This window comes from Monodon monoceros, unplaced genomic scaffold (assembly GCF_005190385.1).
Source record: "Monodon monoceros isolate NGI ecotype Baffin Bay Population unplaced genomic scaffold, NGI_Narwhal_1 Super_Scaffold_5, whole genome shotgun sequence".
Lineage (NCBI taxonomy): Eukaryota > Metazoa > Chordata > Mammalia > Artiodactyla > Monodontidae > Monodon > Monodon monoceros.
The window spans coordinates 56,990,938-57,012,691 of NW_021703782.1; the positions used below are offsets into that span (position 1 = coordinate 56,990,938).

Consider the following 21,754-nt stretch of genomic DNA (forward strand, 5'->3'; position numbering starts at 1 on the left):
GGGGCATGAACCCGTGTCCCCTGCATCGGCAGGCGGACTCTCAACCACTGCGCCACCAGGGAAGCCCAAGCCGGCGGATTCTCAACCACTGTGCCACTAGGGAATTCCCTAGGGCACATTTTTAACACCTTTTGACTTGTATAAATAAAACATCCTACTGTTTTCTCAGTTCAATTTATAGTATAATTCAACAGGACTTTTGGTGACTGCTGGGGTTCACACTAAGTCATGAATTGTAGCGTATTCTGCAGTCACGCAAATGGGTTCTCTGTTACTTTTTTGTAAGTATATATACTGTGCAGAAATCTTTCTCTTAAAAACAGCAGCTACAGTAATCCATCTTCAAATATTCCCAAGCAGCCAGCTTCTGAGGCATTTCTTACGGTGTATATAAAGTCAGCCACTGTATTCTTTAGGTGGAACAAAGAGGTTATTTCATGACTGGTTGAGGATGACTTCTGCAATCAGTGACAAAGGTACTCAGTAACTGACCAAAATGCCTTCTTTATAGGATACAATTCACTTATAATCTTATGCTTAAATTTTATGCTTAAAAAGTGCTGTGCTTTCCACCTGTGACTATTGGCCTTGCATATCATTCTGCAAAATCATCTGGAGGAGCAGGCCATCCATGTTCCTGCTTCATCATAGGTAGACATATCTGCAGTTATATTTCTAAAATCTAGTGGAAGTTTCCAAGTGTCCCTTGGGATTTATTTTGTGTGATAGTCCAATAAAAATTTGTTCCAAAGATCTCAAAGTTTAACCTTTCCAGATAGAACTAAATTGTAATATTTCTTAATCTTAACCTTTGCCCAGTGCTCTTAGCAAAGGTAAAGGTAAAATGATAAAAATCTTTGAAGTTTATTTTGTCCTTCTTGCGCTAATCTTAGCAAAAAGAGCTGAACTATCACTCTAGCTCTGTCATGCCATCTTCAAATTCCACCGCCCCTTTAATTAATTTTTTTGCCAAATTCACATTGAATAGCTGCCCTGAAATCCCACACTTTCGATGATGCACTGACACTAATAGGGTCTAGGTTTAAATCATTACAAAGCTGTTGAATCCCATCAACTCCAATTTATTTTCACCTCGCGGACCTTTGTACTTGCTATACAGTTGTTCTAGCTTCGTCTCGTCTACTGGATTTCTCGTGGATTCTTTGTAGAATGAGTCTGGGTTTTGGAAGAAGTTGCTAGTTCTCACTCATTCAGTGTTAAACAGTACAATATGTCGCAGTTTTTTCACCAGCCTGAGTAAATGCCATGACTGGGGGCCTTGTTTTTCTCAGACAGTTTAAACTTACGCCTACCTGGCACTTCTAACTGGGTCTGAGGCTCCCCTCAGAGGCTCCACAGCATCACTGTGGCTGGCTCTGCAGGTCCAGGCCACTAGCCACTTCATTTTAAATAGATGTCAGAAGACCACTATCCTAGCTGCCCCTTCGTAGGTAGTACTTTTCTGATGGGTTCTCAGTCTGGGTTATGCATATAAGCAGTTACTTTTCATAATACTTTTCCACCAACAGGTGGCACTAATAATTCCCCTTATTTCCATAGTACCCCAGGAATAAGACTTGTGTGGCATTTAGAACATATCTTTTGTACTTTTTTGAGTTGAAACATGGCTGATTTTTAAGAGTATCTAAGGCAGAAAACACCCAGCATTCCTGATCAAGTCTTTAGCATGTTGCCTTTCTCCTGGATTACTGGCTTCTAGCTCCAGTCTCTTCTTTCACTCCTTGTCTAAACACCTTGGTTGGTCTTCCAACAAAACAAGATGAGTAGAAGTCGTGAGAAAAACACAGAGAGAAATACAAAATCCATATGCTGAAGTCCCTTTCCATGGGAGAAAGGATGACATTAATGTTGATTGTCTGGACTGGAGAAGAACTCAATTTTGAACAAATTGACTAAACATTTATTGCAGAGTTACTCCATGCATAGTACTATTCTATATATTCCCTGTGAATGTATAGAACTCTAATACCTAAGATCCTATTCTCAAAGCCTATACCCTAATTGAGATAAAATAGGCACACGAAGTACATGTGAGATCTATAATAATTTTCAGTGTACAGTGTATGAATAGGATGGTATTATCAGAAGAACGAGTAGAGTAAAATACTACGTGAGTTTGGAGGAGGTAAAGAATAATTCAGTCAGTCAATCAGTATTTATTGAACACCCCCTATGTCAGTGTTCTTGGCATAGAGAATACAATGTTGATAAAGACAGATAAGATTTCTGCCTTCAGGGAAGGCCTCTCTGAGGAGGTGACACTTGAGCTGAGACCTAAATACTGAGAAGAAGATAGATATTTGAAGAACTAGAGGAGGAGCTTTCCAAGCAGAAGGAACATTTAGTGAAAAGCCCCAAGGCAGACATTGGTTTGATCTGTTTCAGGGAAGGAAGAAGGCTTGGGTGGCTGGAGGATAGTGAACAAGGAGAGGATGGCAGAAGACATGGGTGTAGAGGTGGGTGGAAGTCACAGATCATGTGGGGGATTTGTAGGCCATGGTGAGGAACTGGATTTGTGACTTTGGGGATGGCTTTATGGAAGAGGCAGAACTTGAGTTGGGACAGTTGAAGAATGGTGGATTTGGCTTGTTGGAGGGAAAGGAGAGGGTGATAGAGGTTGAGGGTTGTGGCAGTGCTCATTCAAGTGCTGTGGTAGCCCCTCCTCAGCCCATCCTGTGTCACAGGGTGATGAGGGTTGCTGCCTGAAGATGGTGATGATGACGACGTCGATGATAGTGATGACAGTTGCCAGCACTTAATGAGTGTTTACCTAGTGCCAGGCACTGTGAAAAGCCCTTTACCATGGATCATCTCATGTCTTATCATATCTGCCCTTCGAGTTGGGTGCAATTATTATGCACATTTCAGAGATGAGAACACAGAGAGGCTAAGTAAATAGTGGTGTAAGTGGTTTGCTAAAACGTGGCATATTCATTTTCCTGTTCTCAAAAGAAAGAACATCAAATGAGCTAGAACTTGTTTTTCAGAAGCCAGGAAAACAGAAGCCGAGTATTTGCCTCCCTCCCTGGAAGAGAGAGGAGAGAGGCAAAGCTCACTCAGTGTGGGTGATGAGGAAATGGGTGCCCCGGGTCTTATGGGGACAGGCCTTTTACATGGAGCTAAACCTCCTAGTTCTGTCAGTCAGACAAGGGTTCTGTGAAGGAAAGCCAGCGTTTGCTCCCATGATTCTCAATCCTTTGGGAAGCACAGAGTGCTCAGAGGAGCCTCACTGCTTACAAGTGAAGCACGAGGCCCCTTAAGACGGGCCAACTTGTATCAATGTCTCCGGCTGTCACTGTTGGCCGGTTGGGCATGTAATATTCTGACTCAGTTTCTTCATGTACAAAATGAGGACAATGGTACCTACCTTGTGGGGGTATTAGGAGGATTAAGATGATGTAAAATGCTTGGTGGTGACAACAACAATGTTTCCCATTTACCTGTGTTTACTCTGTGCACAGCCTGGTAAAGAGGAAGTGCTTAATTAATGGAGCAGTTTATGCTTATTATTATTATTCCCTAACTCATCTAGTCTCTTCTGTTGCTCTGTGACACCCACACTGTGGAAATCACCACTTTCCTTCCTTTCCTCCAGGCAGGCTCTACTCCCTGCACACCCAGATGTTTCCCTGTTCTCTGTCCTTTTCTCATGCTGAGCCCTAAATCGTCAATTCGGCCGTCTCCTGACACCAAACCATCAATGCCCCTATGCTAGTTTGCAGATATTTCAAATTCAACTGGTTCCATCCCAGTGTTCTCTCAAAAAATGTTTTCCAATGCTCAAAATTTTAGCTTTTAGTTTAGAAATTAAACAGTTTATCTAATTTATTCTTAAGCCTTGTGCTTTTTTAGAGTATGATCTCAATATTACGGAGTGACCAGAAGCGATGAATGCCAAAACCACTGCGCCTTCCACAGAGTCAAAAGATGGTGTAATTTTGTGAAATGGAGGAAATATGCATTTTGAATGGGATTAAAAAAACCTATTACTCACTTCCTTTCCTTCCTGCAGAGAGTACTGAGAACATTAAGTAACAGTTTATGACTGACTCAGCATCCCTCCCTGGAATGTTAGTCATTAAGTGTTCTCTAAAAGTAGTGTCTTCAAGGACTGCTGAGATGGGGATGGCCAGCCTCTAGCAGCCATGAGCATTAGGGCTTGGGAAAGCCAACCCTGAGGCTGTCAGGACTGGTGCCACACTCCAAGTGTACAGTTCCTTTGGGGTAATCTGATCATTGACTGAACATTTGGTGATGTTAAGAAATTATTGTTCATTGTTTTAGATGTAATAATTAGTTATCTTTTGTATTTATTTATTCATTCATTTATTTATGCATGTATGCATGCACACCGCGCCATGCGGCATGCGGGATCTTAGTTCCCCAACCAGGATCAAACTCGTGCCCAGTGCAGTGGAAACGTGGAGTCTTAACCACTGGGCCACCAGGGAAGTCCCTACAGTTATCTTTTAAAAATAATTCTTATCTTTGTGGTTTTTTTTTTTTTTTTTTGCAGTACGCAGGCCTCTCACTGTTGTGGCCTCTCCCGTTGCGGAGCACAGGCTCCGGACGTGCAGGCTCAGTGGCCATGGCTCACGGGCCCAGCCGCTCCGCGGCATGTGGGATCTTCCTGGACCGGGGCACGAACCTGTGTCCCCTGCATCGGCAGGCGGACTCTCAACCACTGCGCCACTAGGGAAGCCCCAAAATAATTCTTATCTTTGAAAGATACATATTGAAGATTGAATTGATGAAATGATATGATGCTTGAATTCTGCTTCAAAATAATCTAGTTCAGACTGAGGGATATAGGTGGAAACAAGATTGACCATAATCTGATCATTTTTAAATCTGAGTGATAGGTATAATGTGATGGTTCCTTATATTCTTCTCTCTACTTTTCTATAATTTTGGAATTTTCCATAATAAAAATAATTTTTTTAGGTGCATGGGTAAGCTTTAGTGCACAGACCAGGTACTGTTCTGGTTGTTCAAGACTTTAGGCCCATGCAGGGGTCCTAGGTGAGCTTTTAGTGTCAGTGTTGCTGAACACACAGCCTGTGCCTGATGAATATTGAATGAGTAAATGAAAGCAGAGAGGCATAAAGCTCTGACCCTTTTCTTGCTGTCTTTGCAGCGGAGCCCAGGGGGAATACGCTGGGCTGGCCACTATCCGAGCCTACTTAGACGGGAAAGGAGAGAGACACAGAACAGTGAGTGTGGACCGTTTGCTCACCGTCGGGGGGTGGGGGGAGGGCAGCAGGTTCAGCTTTAGGGTCCCTTTCATTCTGTGGGACACTCCCTCCAAGTCTTCTTGGAAGAAGCTGGGGAAACATAAAATCAAGAAACAAATGTCTGTGAACTGGCTATTACGATCCTTGCCTCCAAGACGTTTCACTGGACCATTTTGAGGGAAAACATTTGGAGATAAAAGGCTTTCTCTCAAAGCCAGTCTGTAAAAGTCAGCCAGTTGGCTGTGGACCTGCTCCCCGCAGGGAGCAAAAGGAGGAAGGGGCAGGAATGTTGCCATTCCAAGCCTCCCTCCTTGGCTCAGCCCTGGACAGAGGGCAGAGACTGAGCTTTCATTCTTCTGTAACTCCTACTGTGCCTGAGCACAGTTCTTGTCATATGTATGCTCAGAAAATATTTATTGAATAAATAAATTCCCTATTAAGTGATTCTCAGCTCTAAGCAACAAAAGAAGACATGGGACATGGAGCAGAGTTCACGGTTCTGCTTCTTTGTTTGCTTTGGGTGAGAGTCTAGTCTCTAGGGTCCAAACTGCTTTTGGGGGGCCCTTGTGCGGCCAGCAGGTGCTAATGGGCTCGCCAGGCCTCCACTAATCCCCAAAGGCAGTGCCTTTAGCAGATGACCTAACAACACAGGCTTCAGATTGTGGCTGAAGGAGGTCTGTGTTCCTGGGACCTTCATTTTGGTGATGGCCACACTAAACTTGAACTGCATGAGCTGTGGAGGTGGTGGTAGAGGGAGCAGTGGGTAGGATCCAGGAGCAGGTCGAAGCGTCTGCCCAGCCCGGGAGAGTTAGAGGAAAAGGTGCTGGGGTGGTCTGGCTGCCCACATAAGTGGGGTGCAGTGGGTGGTAGTCCAATCTTAGTCCATTCCTGGTTTTATTAAAGCTGGAAGATTGTTTATGGCCAGTTGCCTGGATTTTGCAGTGAAGAATTTAAATACTATTTCACTTCCCTTTCACAAAAGGGGAGAAAAAAAATTTTCTCCCACCTTCCCTTGTTTATCCATCCTGATTACACAGGTGTGTTTTCCCAGGCCTTCGTCCTGGTTGGGGAATAGAATTGATTTTCAAAGACCTTTCGGAAAACAGGACATTTATTACTTGAATAAGTTATTGAAGACTGGCCACATGCAAGGTACTGTGTGTGCCAGTCCAGAGAGAGATCAAGCGATAAATCAGACAGATACAGTCCCTGATATTTCAACTTTTTTTTTTTCGCTTGGGTGTTGAATTCTTTAACTTTCTAAGGAAGGGTTAGTTTGGAATTACAATTATTCTTTGGACCTCAGAACCTCAGCACTGTCATAGAGTCAGAAAGGAAACACTGGGACTCCAGTGAGAGGATGCCAGATGACTGACATTTAAAGTTGCTTTCTCTATTTTTCCTCCGTGGCTTCCATGTACTCAGTAGGCCCTGGAACTTCCCATTGTTATGTTCTTTAACCATGAGGTGTCTGGGACTCCTGGGGAGGGAGCCATTCATCCTGTGTAACCATCTTCATGTCGCTCCTGCTTTATGGAGAGGCCGCCGAGATCTACACTGTGGTGCTTGTGGAAGGCCAGTGAGCAGCTAGTGAGAAAAGGCCAGCTAAACCCCGGGTCTGTCCACTCTGTGATACTTCCCATCCCTCCTGGGTTCCCTGCTCTTTAGTCTGACACCCGGAGCTATCTGTGAATGTCTAGGAGTTGGGGACCAAACCAGAAAGGTCAACGAAAAAGGATGAGAGACGTTTTGATTGGGCCTGGGCAGAGTTCTTCTGTGACTCATGGATTCTTTTTAGCTCCTTTTCCTTCTTTGTTTTTTCCAGTCCTCCCTTCTCTCTCAGTCCCCTTGTGTGTGACTTTTCTTCTGGCACCGCTGTTCACACTACCATCACTGAAATGTTGGGAGAGGTTATTCCACTGAAGGACAGAGAGGAGTGGGATGCTGCATTTTGGGGGGTGGGTGAGGGGAGGCAGGGAAGGCTACCCAGTCACTGAGCTTGTAGAAATACAGAACTCTTAAGTTTGGAAATGTTGGCATCCTTTCTAGATTAAAGATTTTAAGTAAACCTGACTTTTTTAGTTAGAGAAAAAGAAAATGACTTATTATTCAAATAATCAGGGAGGACTTTTCAGCATCAGAGATGTCTAAGACAGCTGTTTCCATACAACAGACTCTAATGGAATCTAGTAAAATATATCCTTCTTTTGGGAAAAAAAAGAATGTGGGGAAGTCATGTGCTACAGAACCTCCCGGGTTCCTGATGATTCTCTTATTTCAAGCTGTTTTGGAAGTTATTTTCACATTTACTCTTAGGTTAAATTTCAGAGGTTCCTAAAATGCAATGGCCAAGTTCTTGATTTACCAGTTTAACTTCAGAGAATACAAATTATTTAACAAACACTTATCTAGAAATTACCCTGTGCCAGGCACTGTCCTAAACACTTTATGATTATTAACTCAATTTGCCTGTCAAATACTAACTCAGGTTTGTGGATCAGAGGCTGAATTTCCTATACAAAGGGAAAACGCTGACCAAAAAACTCCCCAAAAAACAAAAAAAACCCACCGCCAAAAAACACCCCCAAAACCTGTATGTATTTTTCTTTTCTCAGCTGCCTGAGGCAAAGGAGTGGCCTTTTGTTTTTCGATTTTACCTGTGGTAAGAAATTGATTTCCCTTGCAAAGTAGCCCTCCTCCTTAATCTGTCACTCATTCAGCAAGTCTTTTTTTTTTTTTTATAGATTTATTTAATTTATTTATTCATTTGTTTTTTGGCTGCGTTGGGTCTTCCGTTGCTGTGTGCTGGCTTTCTCTGGTTGTCGCGAGTGGGGGCTACTTTTCGTTGCAGTGAGTGGCTTCTCATTGCGGTGGCTTGTTGCGGAGCACAGGCTCTAGGTGCACAGGCTTCAGTAGTTGTGGCACACGGGCTTCAGTAGTTGTTGCTCGTGGGCTTAGTTGCTCCACGGCATGTGGGATCTTACCAGAGCAGGGCTTGAACCCGTGTCCCCTGCATTGGCAGATGGATTCTTAACCACTGCACCACCAGGGAAGCCCCCAGCAAGAGTTTGAGGATGAGCTATGTTGGGTCTGTACCAGGTGCATTGGGGGGTTAGAAAAACACAGCATCCACCTAAACACTAACCAAAGAGGGTTAGTGTTGATAAAATAGCAAATCTGGATCCTGTTATTTCCAAGTCCTTTGCAACGCCACAATTTGTAAAGTGAGGATCCACATAGAAAATCAGAAACATCTAACAGCAAAAAATTCCTGACAAAACCACTGAGACCTTTTCTTTCCGCTAATCCTTATATCAGGATGTGTGTTAGTTTCCCATGGCTACTGTGACAAATTACTACAAATTTAGTGGCTTAGAACAACACAGGTTTATTTTCTTATAGTTATGGAGGCTAGAAGTCTGAAATTGGTTTCACTTGGCTAAAGTCAGTGTGTTGGCAGGGCTCGTTTCTTCTGGAGGATCCAGGAGAGAATCTGTTTCTTTGCCTTTCCTAGTTTCTGGAGGCCTCCTACATTCCTTGACTCATGGCCCCTTCCTGCCATCACTCCAACCCCTTGTTCAGTTATCACATCTTCTACCTCCTCTGTAGTCAAAGCTTCCCCTGGTTCCTTATGATGAGAACACTTGTGAATGCATTTAGGGTCCAACCTATAATCCAGATTTCAAGATCCCATCTCAAGATCCTCAATTTCTCACCTCAAGATCCTTAACTTAATCACACCAGCAAAATCCCTTTTGCCAAATAAAGTCACATTCGTAGACTCTGGGATTAGAATGTGGACACATTTGGATGCTATTCAGTGTATCGCAAGATGAGTGACATTTTTAACTTGGATGTTTTTGTTGCCTCATAACTTCTCTGGTATGAATTCTTCATTGCGGCCTTTAACAAATATTTTATATTCACTTTTAAATATTCACCTTTCCCTTCCTTGATCAGTGTTCTGCCCAGAAGGTATCCTTTTATCCAAAGATCCTCTGGTAGAATAAAAATATCTTGTGAGAAAGGAAAAATAACTCCAGCTTTGGTCCTGAGAAATTAAAGAATTTAATACAAAAGGGAAACATTTAAACAAGAAAAAGGATTTGAGGACAACACAGCATAATCAGCATGAGACCAGTAACCATTCAAAAGAGGCACTAACTCTCTGTCTGAAGAAGAACAACAAAGTAATTTCATGTTTGCCTCTGTTTGTAGTTCTCTTTGGATCACATGCATTTTGCTTAAGTAGATGGCTTTGCTGTTTTTGAGGAAACGGCTGTAAGCTAAATTTCCCCTTCATAAGCCCATTTTTATGATGCCCATCCATTTCTCTTCAAGGGGTGCCAGTATTGGTTCTGGGATTTAAAAAATGAAAAACAGGATTGTTTTCAGGGTCAATATTGCTTCTTCTTGTTGCTTTCTGTTGGAGGGAACTCCATGAGGCCCTTTCCTGTAGTGGGGCACCATCAGATCATACAGAGCACCTGTGTTCACATGATTTGGGGGCAGGAAGTGAAAATGATTTAAATCTGGGGATTTTTTTTTTTTTTTTTTTTTTTTTTTTTTTTTTTTTTTGCGGTACGCGGGCCTCTCACTGTTGTGGCCTCTCCCATTGTGGAGCACAGGCTCCGGATGCACAGGCTCAGTGGCCATGGCTCATGGGCCCAGCCGCTCCGCGGCATGTGGGATCTTCCCGGACCAGGGCACGAACCCGTGTCCCCTGCATCGGCAGGTGGACTCTCAACCACTGCACCACCAGGGAAGCCCTAAATCTGGGAATTTTAATGTTGTGCGTGCCTACCATCCGCCTTCCATAAGAATTCAGCACATCTTTAAGCTCTGGCTTAGGTTCTAGCTCTTGACATACTTTCTCTTGATCTCTTCAACTTGAAGTGGCACCCCGTTATTCTGAGTTCCTTTGGTACCTGTGGGCTCTAGACATTTTTTTTAAAGAATTTTTATTTCCCCAATTATACTGACAACGACAAGATGCTTTGGAAAGAGAGGAACGGCTTCCTCAGATAAGGGAGGAGGAAATGTTTCCACTGGCCAAGGAGACTAGGTTGAGGTGATGTAGTCCCTGTTTAAAGGGTCCTTTTATTTATTTATTTATTTTTATATTTTAATCTGACCGCACCGCCCGGCATGTGGGATCTTAGTTCCCCAACCAGGGATCGAACCCGCGTCCCCTGCATTGGAAGCGCGGAGTCTTAGCCACTGGACCTCCAGGGAAGTCCTTCTAGACATTTATTTATATGGATGCCAGCCTTGTCAGTGAATGCAGTGTGTGAGCACAGGGCAGGGGCTGATCGGCATTTGTGCTTAGTTATGATTCTCATGGCAACTAACAATTCATTGCACAGAGTAAGCATCCAATAATGAAGTAGTCATTGGTGTGTTGGCACTGGGAGGCCTTGGAATATGTCGACTATTACTTCTTCTGGTCTCAGTAGAGCCAAGCAGAGCACTGGAGCTGTGATGTGTGCATTTGAGTCCTAGAGTTTAACTTCCAATCTCATGTTCTTGTAAGGTGCTTTCTATATATTATAGCTGAGACAAGGTTAGAATAAGTCTAGGCCTGTTTTTGGTGTTGCTGGGATAAGGGAGGAGAGTATTAATATTCTGAAAGTCTTTAGGGAACAGTATTTGGGGATTCAGTGTAAACTCCTGTTGGACATTGTTTTGTAGTACGGTACTAATGAAATAGTAGTAAACTTTAAGGCATTACTGGTCAATTTAAATAGAGCATGTGGCACCTATTGAATTTGTGCTCCAAGTATTTTGTAGGACTTTTCTGTCATTATGAATAGCCTGGTGATTTTTCTCTCCTTCCTTCCTTTCATTCCACTCCTAAGGTTTGCCTCATTCCAAAATCCGCACATGGAACCAATCCTGCAAGTGCACACATGGCAGGCATGAAGATTCAGCCCGTGGAGGTGGATAAATACGGGAATATCGATGCAGCTCACCTCAAGGCTATGGTACTCATCTTCCACTTAACAGATGGGGGAGGTCTGGGTTGGAAAGAAGTTGTGGGGATCAGGGATGGTTTATCTTCTTTTGCATTCTAATTAAAAGACTGCAGTTCCTCCTCTGAATGAGTCTAGGGGGAATGGCATAAAATCAGACAACCTAGCTGACTCTGTAAGAAAAATAAAAGCAAGAGTCACATTTCTGGTCCAGAGTAGAGCTGACCACAGTCTGTTTTACCTCTTCCTTCTCTAACAGGGAGAAAGTCCTTTACGCTGAAATCCCCTCATCTAATGTGTGCATGTGTAAGAAACTGAATTATTCACGGTGGTAGTAAGGATACTCCTTGCAGGATCTACCTGCCTCCTTCTGCCCAACCTTCCCCTCCTTCCCCCATTAACAGTCACACTGGCAGTCACTGGTATTCTCAATCTTTGTGTTGGGAATTAAAATGTAAATGTAGATTTTGCAGATGCTTGTGATGGGCCCAGCCGTTACCTGCTGAATTTCAGGCAATATTCCATCTTCCTTCTTCCAGCACCAATCCCCACTCCCAACCTCCCAACCTCCAGGAAGAGGTTGCCTAGCAACTGTATCTGCCTTCCACTGGTGGACTGGAGGCTGCATCTTAACAGGGAAGGAAATCACTTGAATAGCAATGTGATTTTGTCGGGGTTATTAGGTATGGAGACTGAGAACTTCATGTAACTACCTCAAAGGGAAGATGAAAACACACAACGCTGCTCACCTCTCGTACCCACCCTCCTGCTTCCATAGCTCCATAAAGTTTTTACTGATAAACATTCTGGGCCTGTAGTTATAATTATTAAGTCTCTCCAAAATAGGATATGACCTTAAAATTTTTTTTTTTCATTTCCACATGAGCCTGTTCACTGACTTGCTGGTCAAAAAAACAGGAACATGCCTTTTATATATGCTTGCCTTCTGTCAAAAGGAAAAACGATGGAGTTTTTTTTTAATCAGAGCAGAACACTCCTAGTGGGAATTCTAATTTCAGTAGAATGGGAGGGAAAGGGGATAAGGGTGGATATGGCAAGATGAGCAGAGAGAGATTAACTGTGAGAATCAACTTGTCTGGAACCGAAAAGATCTGAAGTAATTATTGAGATGATTTGAACCGAAGGAAAACCACTTTAGAGAGTTGAGCCCAAAATACCCAAAAATCTTCTGAACAGTTTTTTGGTTTTGACAATGGAGACCTATCCTGAAGGGATCTTGTTATTTCTTTGGAATGATTTACAAAGGGGGTAATGGCTGTGGATCTTCTATTAGCGGCATCCTACATTGAGACAGTTCCAGAAATGAAAAGAACAAGTCTTCGTCTTTCTTAATCCTTTAAAATAAAAAGCGAGGGATTGGCTAAGAAAGAAACATTCCCTCTCATTGTCTCCCTCTGCCCTTTTTTATCTTTCAGGTGGATAAACACAAGGAGAACCTGGCAGCAATCATGATTACGTACCCATCCACTAATGGAGTGTTTGAAGAGAACATCGGAGATGTGTGTGACCTGATCCACCAACACGGAGGACAGGTCTACCTGGACGGAGCAAATATGAATGCTCAGGTGGGCAGTGTGAGAGGGCTCCCTGAGAAAATGGTTACGTACAAAAAAAAAAAATTCATTTTCTTTGATTTCTTGCCACTTGTCTTAAAACATGACACTGAATTCAGAACAGAGACTGACTTTTTCTATATTGCCAAATCAAAGAAAGTATGTACCACAATTTCACTGAGATTACAGACCCTAAGGAGGTCATGGGCGATGCTGAGGAGGAGGTAAAAAGGTTGAAGGGAAGCAGGGAGTGAGCTGAATGTCCTTAGCTTGTCACAGGGTGTTATCCCTCTGGGGGTGCTAAAGGCAATGAGGTCACCTGACTCCCTTTCTGAGGGACTTTAGACCCAAGTTTTGGCCACTGGTGGCTGTTGATCTTCCATGGCCTTGGACTAGCTTCAGCTTCATCAGTGTGAAACAGCTGAATAGCTCTGTCCCTGAAGGGCTGATCCTGACTTCTTGGCAGGGCTTCGGGGGTGTGGTGGTGGTCTGTGTGATGTGTACCTTTGAGGAAATGCGTTAGGGAGACTGGAGGACAGGGACTTACCATCTTTTTAAGAGTCTTCTCAGCTTCCTCCTCTCCTTTTTTTTAAAAAATAAATTTATTTATTTATTTTGGGCTGCATTGGGTCTTCGTTGCTGCGCGCTGGCTTTCTCTAGTTGCGGCGAGCAGGGGCTACTCTTTGTTGCTGTGCACGGGCTTCTCATTGCGGTGGCTTCTCTTTGTTGCGGAGCACGGGCTCTAGGCGCACGGGCTTCAGTAGTTGTGGCTTGCGGGCTCTAGAGCGCAGGCTTAGTATTTGTAGCGCACGGGCTTAGTTGCTCTGTGGCATGTGGGATCTTCCCAGACAAGGGCTGGAACCCGTATCCCCTGCATTGGCAGGTGGATTCTTAACCACTGCGCCACCAGGGAAGTCCCTTTTTTTTAAAAAAAAAAGTTTTTTTAACCATTTCAGACTCTCTGCTTTTCTTTGCTCCTGTCTGATTTCTTTTGAGTAGTCCAGGGATTCTATTGCTTCAATAGCATAAATGGATTCTTTATCTTTGACCACATTCACAATTAGTCCAAATGCCAAAGTGGCAGGAACACTCATTGAATGTTGTGGCCGGTACCAGGATGGTCCAGGAAAGCTGTCAGCCTCCCTTTCTCTCCCTCGGCTCAGTATTCTCTCCAACAGCCTTTCAGCCCTTTATAGCCACGTGCCCTAAGGGGCCCTTTGGTAAAGTGCATGATACCCAAAGCAGGGGTGCTAGAAATTGCCTGTTTCAATAGCAGGGAGGTACTATCCTTTCTTGCGCTAGGGGTACTTCCTCTTCTCCCTCTTGGGGTGAATACTTAGGAATTGACTGTATATTCAAATCTGTATTTTAAAATCTAAATTAGGCTAAAAAGTCAGTTGCTGTTTCCATAGAAACCACAAGCCACGCTGCCTGTGGGATGCCAGGTTTTGGTTGCAGTATTTTTTTTTTTTTTAACATCTTTATTGGAGTATAATTGCTCTACAATGTAGTGTTAGTTTCTGCTGTATAACAAAGTGAATCAGCTATATATATACATATATCCCCATATCCCCCCCCAACCTCTTGTGTCTCCCTCCCACCCTCCCTATCCCACCCCTCTAGGTGGTCACAGAGCACCGAGCTGACCTCCCTGTGCTATGCAGCTGCTTCCCACTAGCTATCTGTTTTACATTTGGAAGTGTATATTTGTCAATACTACTCTCTCACTTTGTCCCAGCTTACCCTTCCCCCTCCCCATGTCCTCAAGTCCATTCTCTACGTCTGCGTCTTTATTCCTGTCCTGCCCCTAGGTTCATCAGAACCATGTTTTTGTGTGTTTTTTTTAAGATTCCATATAAATGTGTTAACACACGGTATTTGTATGACAGATTTGTATGACAGACTCTAGGTCCATGCACCTCACTACAAATAGTTGAATTTCGTTTCTTTTTATGGCTGAGTAATATTCCGTTGTATATATGTGCCACATCTTCTTTATTCATTCATCTGTCGATGGACACTTAGGTTGCTTCCATGTCCTGGCTATTGTAAATAGTGCTGCAATGAACGTTGTGGTACATGTCTCTTTTTTTTTTTTTTTTGCGGTACGTGGGCCTCTCACTGCTGTGGCCTCTCCCGTTGTGGAGCACAGGCTCCAGACGCGCAGGCTCAGTGGCCATGGCTCACTGGCCCAGCCGCTCCATGGCATGTGGGATCCTCCTGGACCGGGGCACGAACCCGTGTCCCCTGCATCGGCAGGCGGACTCTCAACCACTGCACCACCAGGGAAGCCCCATGCCTCTTTTTGAATTATGGTTTTCTCAGAGTATACGCCCAGTAGTGGGATTGCTGGGTCATATGGTGGTTCTATTTGTAGTTTTTTAAGGAACCTCCATACTGTTCTCCATAGTGGCTGTATCAATTTACATTCCCACCAACAGTGCAAGAGGGTTCCCTTTTCTCTACACCCTCTCCAGCACTTATTGTTTGTAGATATTTTGATGATGGCCATTCTGACTGGTGTGAGGTGATACCTCATTGTAGGTTTGATTTGCATTTCTCTAATGGTTAGTGATGTTGAGCATCCTTTCATGTGTTTGTTGGCAATCTGTATATCTTCTTTGGAGAAATGTCTGTTTAGGTCTTCTGCCCATTTTTGGATTGCGTTGTTTGTTTTTCTTGACACTGAGCTGCATGAGCTGCTTGTATATTTTGGAGATTAATCCTTTGTCCGTTGCTTTGTTTACAAATATTTTCTCCCATTCTGAGGCCTGTCTTTTCGTCTTGTTTATGATTTCCTTTGCTGTGCAAAAGCTTTTAAGTTTTATTGGGTCCCATTTGTGTATTTTTGTTTTTATTTCCATTTCACTAGGAGGTGGGTCAAAAAGGATGTTGCTGTGATTGATGTCATAGAGTGTTCTGCCTATGTTTTCCCCTAAGAGTTTTATAGTGTCTGGCCTTAAATTTAGGTCTTTAATCCATTTTGAGTTTGTTTTTGTATACAGTGTTAGGGAGTGTTCTAATGTCATTCTTTTACATGTAGCTATCCAGTTTTCCCAGCACCATTTATTGAAGAGACTCTCTTTTCTCCATTGTATATTCTTGCCTCCTTTATCAAAGATAAGGTGATCATATGTGTGTGGGTTTATCTCTGGGCTTTCTATCCTGTTCCATTGATCTATATTTCTGTTTTTGTGCCAGTACTATACTGTCTTGATGACTGTAGTTTTATAGTATAGTCTGAAGTCAGGGAGCCTGATTCCTCCAGCCCTGTTTTTCCTCCTCAAGATTGCTTTGGCTCTTCGGGGTCTTTTGTGTTTCCATACAAATTGTGAAATGTTTTGTTCTAGTTCTGTGGAAAATGCCAGTGGTAGTTTGATAGGGATTACATTGAATCTGTAGATTGCTTTGGGTAGTATAGTCATTTTCACAATGTTGATTCTTCCAATCAAGAACATGGTATATCTCTGCATCTCTTTCTATGTCTTTAATTTTTTTCATCAGTATCTTATAATTTTCTGCATACAGGTCTTTTGTCTCCTTAGGTAGGTTTATTCCTAGGCATTTTATTGTTTTTGTTGCAATGGTAAATGGGAGTGTTTCCTTAATTTCTCTTTCAGAATTTTCATCATTAGTGTATAGGAATGCAAGAGATTTCTGTGCATTAATTTTGTATCCTGCTACTTTACCAAATTCATTGATTAGCTCTAGTAGTTTTCTGGTAGCATCTTTAGGATTCTCTATGTACAGTGTCATGTCATCTGCAAAGAGTGATAGTTTTTCTTTTCTGATTTGGATTCCTTTTATTTCTTTTTTTTTTTCATTGTAACAAATTCAATAAATTCTTTTTTTTTTTTTTTTTTTAACACATGTTCCCATATCTCTTCCCTCTTGCGTCTCCCTCCCTCCCACCCTCCCTATCCCACCCCTCCAGGCGGTCACAAAGCACCGAGCTAATCTCCCTGTGCTATGCGGTTGCTTCCCACTAGCTATCTACCTTACATTTGGCAGTGTATATATGTCCATGCCTCTCTCTCGCTTTGTCACAGTTTACCCTTCCCCCTCCCCATATCCTCAAGTCCATTCTCTAGTAGGTCTGTGTCTTTATTCCTGTCTTACCCCTAGGTTCTTCATGACATTTTTTTTCTTAAATTCCATATATATGTGTTAGCATACAGTATTTGTCTTTCTCTTTCTGACTTACTTCAGTCTGTATGACAGACTCTAGGTCCATCCACCTCATTACAAATAGCTCAATTTCGTTTCTTTTTATGGCTGAGTAATATTCCATTGTATATATGTGCCACATCTTCTTTATCCATTCATCCAATGATGGACACTTAGGTTATTTCCACCTCCGGACTATTGTACATAGAGCTGCAATGAACATTTTGGTACATGACTCTTTTTGAATTACAGTTTTCTCAGGGTATATGCCCAGTAGTGGGATTGCTGGGCTATATGGGAGTTCCACTTGTAGTTTTTTAACGAACCTCCATACTGTTCTCCACAGTGGCTGTACCAATTCACATTCCCACCAGCAGTGCAAGAGTGTTCCCTTTTCTCCACACCCTCTCCAGCATTTATCGTTTCTAGATTTTTTGATGATGGCCATTCTGACTGGTGTGAAATGATATCTCATCGCAGTTTTGATTTGCATTTCTCTAATGATTAATGATGTTGGGCATTCTTTCATGTGTTTGTTGGCAGTCTGTATATCTTCTTTGGAGAAATGTCTATTTAGGTCTTCTGCCCATTTTTGGATTGGGTTGTTTGTTTTTTTATTATTGAGCTGCATGAGCTGCTTATAAATTTTGGAAATTAATCCTTTGTCAGTTGCTTCATTTGCAAATATTTTCTCCCGTTCTGAGGGTTGTCTTTTGGTCTTGTTTATGGTTTCCTTTGCTGTGCAAAAGCTTTGAAGTTTCAATAGGTCCCATTTGTTTATTTTTGTTTTCATTTCCATTTCTCTAGGAGGTGGGTCAAAAAGGATCTTGCTGTGATTGATGTCATAGAGTGTTCTGCCTATATTTTCCTCTAAGAGTTTGATAGTTTCTGGCCTTACATTTAGCTCTTTAATCCATTTTGAGCTTATTTTTGTGTATGGTGTTAGGGAGTGATCTAATCTCATACTTTTACATGTACCTGTCCAGTTTTCCCAGCACCACTTATTGAAGAGGCTGTCCTTTCTCCACTGTACATTCCTGCCTCCTTTATCAAAGATAAGGTGACCATATGTGCGTGGGTTTATCTCTGGGCTTTCTATCCTGTTCCATTGATCTATCTTTCTGTTTTTGTGCCAGTACCATACTGTCTTGATTACTGTAGCTTTGTCGTATAGTCTGAAGTCAGGGAGCCTGATTCCTCCAGCTCCGTTTTTCGTTCTCAAGATTGCTTTGGCTCTTCGGGGTCTTTTGCGTTTCCATACAAATTGTGAAATTTTTGTTCTAGTTGTGTGAAAAATGCCAGTGGTAGTTTGATAGCGATTGCATTGAATCTGTAGATTGCTTTGGGGTAGAGTCATTTTCACAGTGTTGATTATTCCAATCCAAGAACATGGTATATCTCTCCATCTATTTGTATCATCTTTAATTTCTTTCATCAGTGTCTTATAATTTTCTGCATCCAGGTCTTTTGTCTCCTTAGGTAGGTTTATTCCTCGATATTTTATTCTTTTTGTTGCAATGGTGAATGGGAGTGTTTTCTTGATTTCACTTTCAGATTTTTCATCATTAGTGTATAGGAATGCCAGAGGTTTCTGTGCATTGATTTTGTATCCTGCTACTTTACCATATTCATTGATTAGGTCTAGTAGTTGTCTGGTAGCATCTTTAGGATTCTCTATGTATAGTATCATGTCATCTGCAAACAGTGACAGCTTTACTTTTTCTTTTCCGATTTGGATTCCTTTTATTTCCTTTTCTTATCTGATTGCTGTGGCTAAAACTTCCAAAACTATGTTGAATAAGAGTGGTGAGAGTGGGCAACCTTGTCATGTTCCTGATCTTAGTGGAAATGCGTTCAGTTTTTCACCATTGAGGACGATGTTGGCTGTGGGTTTGTCATATATGGCCTTTATTATGTTGAGGAAAGTTACCTTTATGCCTACTTTCTGCAGGGTTTTTATCATAAATGGGTGTTGAATTTTGTCGAAAGCTTTCTCTGCATCTACTGAGATAGTCATATGGTTTTTCTCCTTCAATTTGTTAATATGGTTTATCATATTGATTGATTTGCGTATATTGAAGAATCCTTGCATTCCTGGAATAAACCCCACTTGATCATGGTGTATGATCCTTTTCATGTGCTGTTGGATTCTGTTTGCAGTATTTTGTTGAGGATTTTTGCATCTATGTTAATCAGTGATATTGGCCTGTAGTTTTCTTTCTTTGTGACATCTTTGTCTGGTTTTGGTATCAGGGTGATGGTGGCCTCGTAGAATGAGTTTGGGAGTGTTCCTCCCTCTGCTATATTTTGGAAGAGTTTGAGAATGATAGGTGTTAGCTCTTCTCTAAATGTTTGGTAGAATTCGCCTGTGAAGCCATCTGGTCCTGGGCTCTTGTTTGTTGGAAGATTTTTAATCACAGTTTCAGTTTCAGTGCTTGTGATTGGTCTGTTCAGAATTTTTATTTCTTCCTGATTCAGTCTTGGCAGGTTGTGCATTTCTAAGAATTTGTCCATTTCTTCCAGGTTGTCCATTTTATTGGCATAGAGTTGCTTGTAGTAATCTCTTATGATCTTTTGTATTTCTGCAGTGTCAGTTGTTACATCTGCTTTTTCATTTCTAATTCTATTGATTTGAGTCTTCTCCCTTTTTTTCTTGATGAGTCTGGCTAATGGTTTATCAATTTTGTTTATCTTCTCAAAGAACCAGCTTTTAGTTTTACTGATCTTTGCTATCATTTCCTTCATTTCTTTTTCATTTATTTCTCATCTGATTTTTATGATTTCTTTCCTTCTGCTAACTTTGGGGTTTTTTTGTTCTTCTTTCTCTAATTGCTTTAGGTGCAAGGTTAGGTTGTTTATTTGAGATGTTTTCTGTTTCTTAAGGTAGGATTGTGTTGCTATAAACTTCCCTCTTAGAACTGCTTTTGCTGCATCCCATAGGTTTTGGGTCATCATGTCTCCATTGTCATTTGTTTCTAGGTATGTTTTCATTTCCTTTTTGATTTCTTCAGTGATCACTTCGTTCTTAAGTAGTGTATTGTTTAGCCTCCATGTGTTTGTATTTTTTACAGATCTTTTCCTGTAATTGATATCTAGTCTCATAGCGTTGTGGTCAGAGAAGATACTTGATACAATTTCAATTTTCTTAAATTTACCAAGGCTTGATTTGTGACCCAAGATATGATCTATCCTGGAGAATGTTCCATGAGCACTTGAGAAAAATGTGTATTCTGTTGTTTTTGGATGGAATGTCCTATAAATATCAATTAAGTCCATCTTGTTTAATGTATCATTTAAAGCTTGTGTTTCCTTATTTATTTTCATTTTGGATGATCTGTCCATTGGTGAATGTGGGGTGTTAAAGTCCCCTACTATGAATGTGTTACTGTCGATTTCCCCTTTTATGGCTGTTAGTATTTGCCCTATGTATTGAGGTGCTCCTATGTTGGGTGCATAAATATTTACAATTGTTATATCTTCTTCTTGGATCGATCCTTTGATCATTATGTAGTGTCCTTCTGTGTCTCTTCTAATAGTTTTTATTTTCAAGTCTATTTTGTCTGATATGAGAATTGCTACTCCAGCTTTCTTTTGATTTCCATTTGCATGGAATATCTTTTTCCATCCCCTCACTTTCAGTCTGTATGTGTCCCTAGGTCTGAAGTGGGTCTCTTGTAGACAGCGTATATACAGGCCTTGTTTTTGTATCCATTCAGCCAGTCTATGTCTTTTGGTTGGAGCATTAAACCATTTACATTTAAGGTAATTATCGATATGTATGTTCCTATTACCATTTTCTTAATTGTGTTGGGTTTGTTATTGTAGGTCTTTTTCTTCTCCTGTGTTTCCTGCCTAGAGAAGTTCCTTTAGCATTTGTTGTAAAGCTGGTTTGGTGGTGCTGAATTCTCTTAGCTTTTGCTTGTCTGTAAAAGTTTTAATTTCTCCGTCGAATCTGAATGAGATCCTTGCTAGGTAGAGTAATCTTGGTTTTAGGTTTTTCCCTTTCATCGGTTTAAATATGTCCTGCCACTCCCTTCTGGCTTGCAGAGTTTCTGCTGAAAGATCAGCTGTTAACCTCATAGGGATTCCCTTGTATGTTTTTTGTTGATTTTCCCTTGGTGCTTGTAATGTTTTTTCTTTGTATTTAATTTTTGTTAGTTTGATTAATATGTGTCTTGGCGTATTTCTCCTTGTATTTTTCCTGTATGGGACTCTCTGTGCTTCCTGGCCTTGATTGACTATTTCTTTTCCCATGTTAGGGAAGTTTTCAACTATAATCTCTTCAGTTATTTTCTCAGTCCCTTTCTTTTTCTCTTTTTCTGGGACCCCTATAATTCGAATGTTGGTGTGTTTAATGTTGTCCCAGAGGTCTCTGAGACTGTCCTGAATTCTTTTCATTCTTTTTTCTTTATTCTGCTCTGCAGTAGTTATTTCCACTATTTTATCTTCCAGGTCATTTCTCCATTCTTCTGCCTCAGTTATTCTGCTATTGATTCCTTCTAGAGAATTTTTAATTTCATTTGGTGTGTTGTTCATCATTGTTTGTTTGCTCTTTAGTTCTTCTGGGTCCTTGTTAAACGTTTCTTGTATTTTCTCCATTCTATTTCCAAGATTTTGGATCCCCTTTACTATCATTCCTCTGAATTCTTTTTCAGGTAGACTGCCTATTTCCTCTTTATTTGTTTGTTCTGGTGGGTTTTTACCTTGCTCCTTCATCTGCATATTTCTCTGTCTTCTCATTTTGCTTAACTTACTGTGTTTGGGGTCTCCTTTTCACAGGCTGCAG

General features: G+C 41.6%; 1 protein-coding gene and 1 pseudogene across 5 annotated transcripts in view; one reads left to right on the top strand and one right to left on the bottom strand.

Moving 5' to 3' along the window:
• The window catches only part of GLDC (glycine decarboxylase), a 99,583-nt gene that overhangs the window by 58,131 nt on the left and 19,698 nt on the right, over positions 1–21,754 (top strand). For all 5 annotated transcript variants that reach the window (XR_003790765.1, XM_029202516.1, XM_029202517.1 and 2 more), the window contains 3 exons: positions 5,159–5,234; positions 11,114–11,239; positions 12,664–12,813. Coding sequence is in view for 4 of the 5 variants with exons in the window: in XM_029202516.1 (XP_029058349.1) it covers positions 5,159–5,234; positions 11,114–11,239; positions 12,664–12,813 (352 nt within the window). In the remaining variant the exon portion in view is untranslated. The remainder of the gene's footprint in view (positions 1–5,158; positions 5,235–11,113; positions 11,240–12,663; positions 12,814–21,754) is intronic.
• LOC114884041 lies at positions 12–1,268 on the bottom strand (annotated as a pseudogene).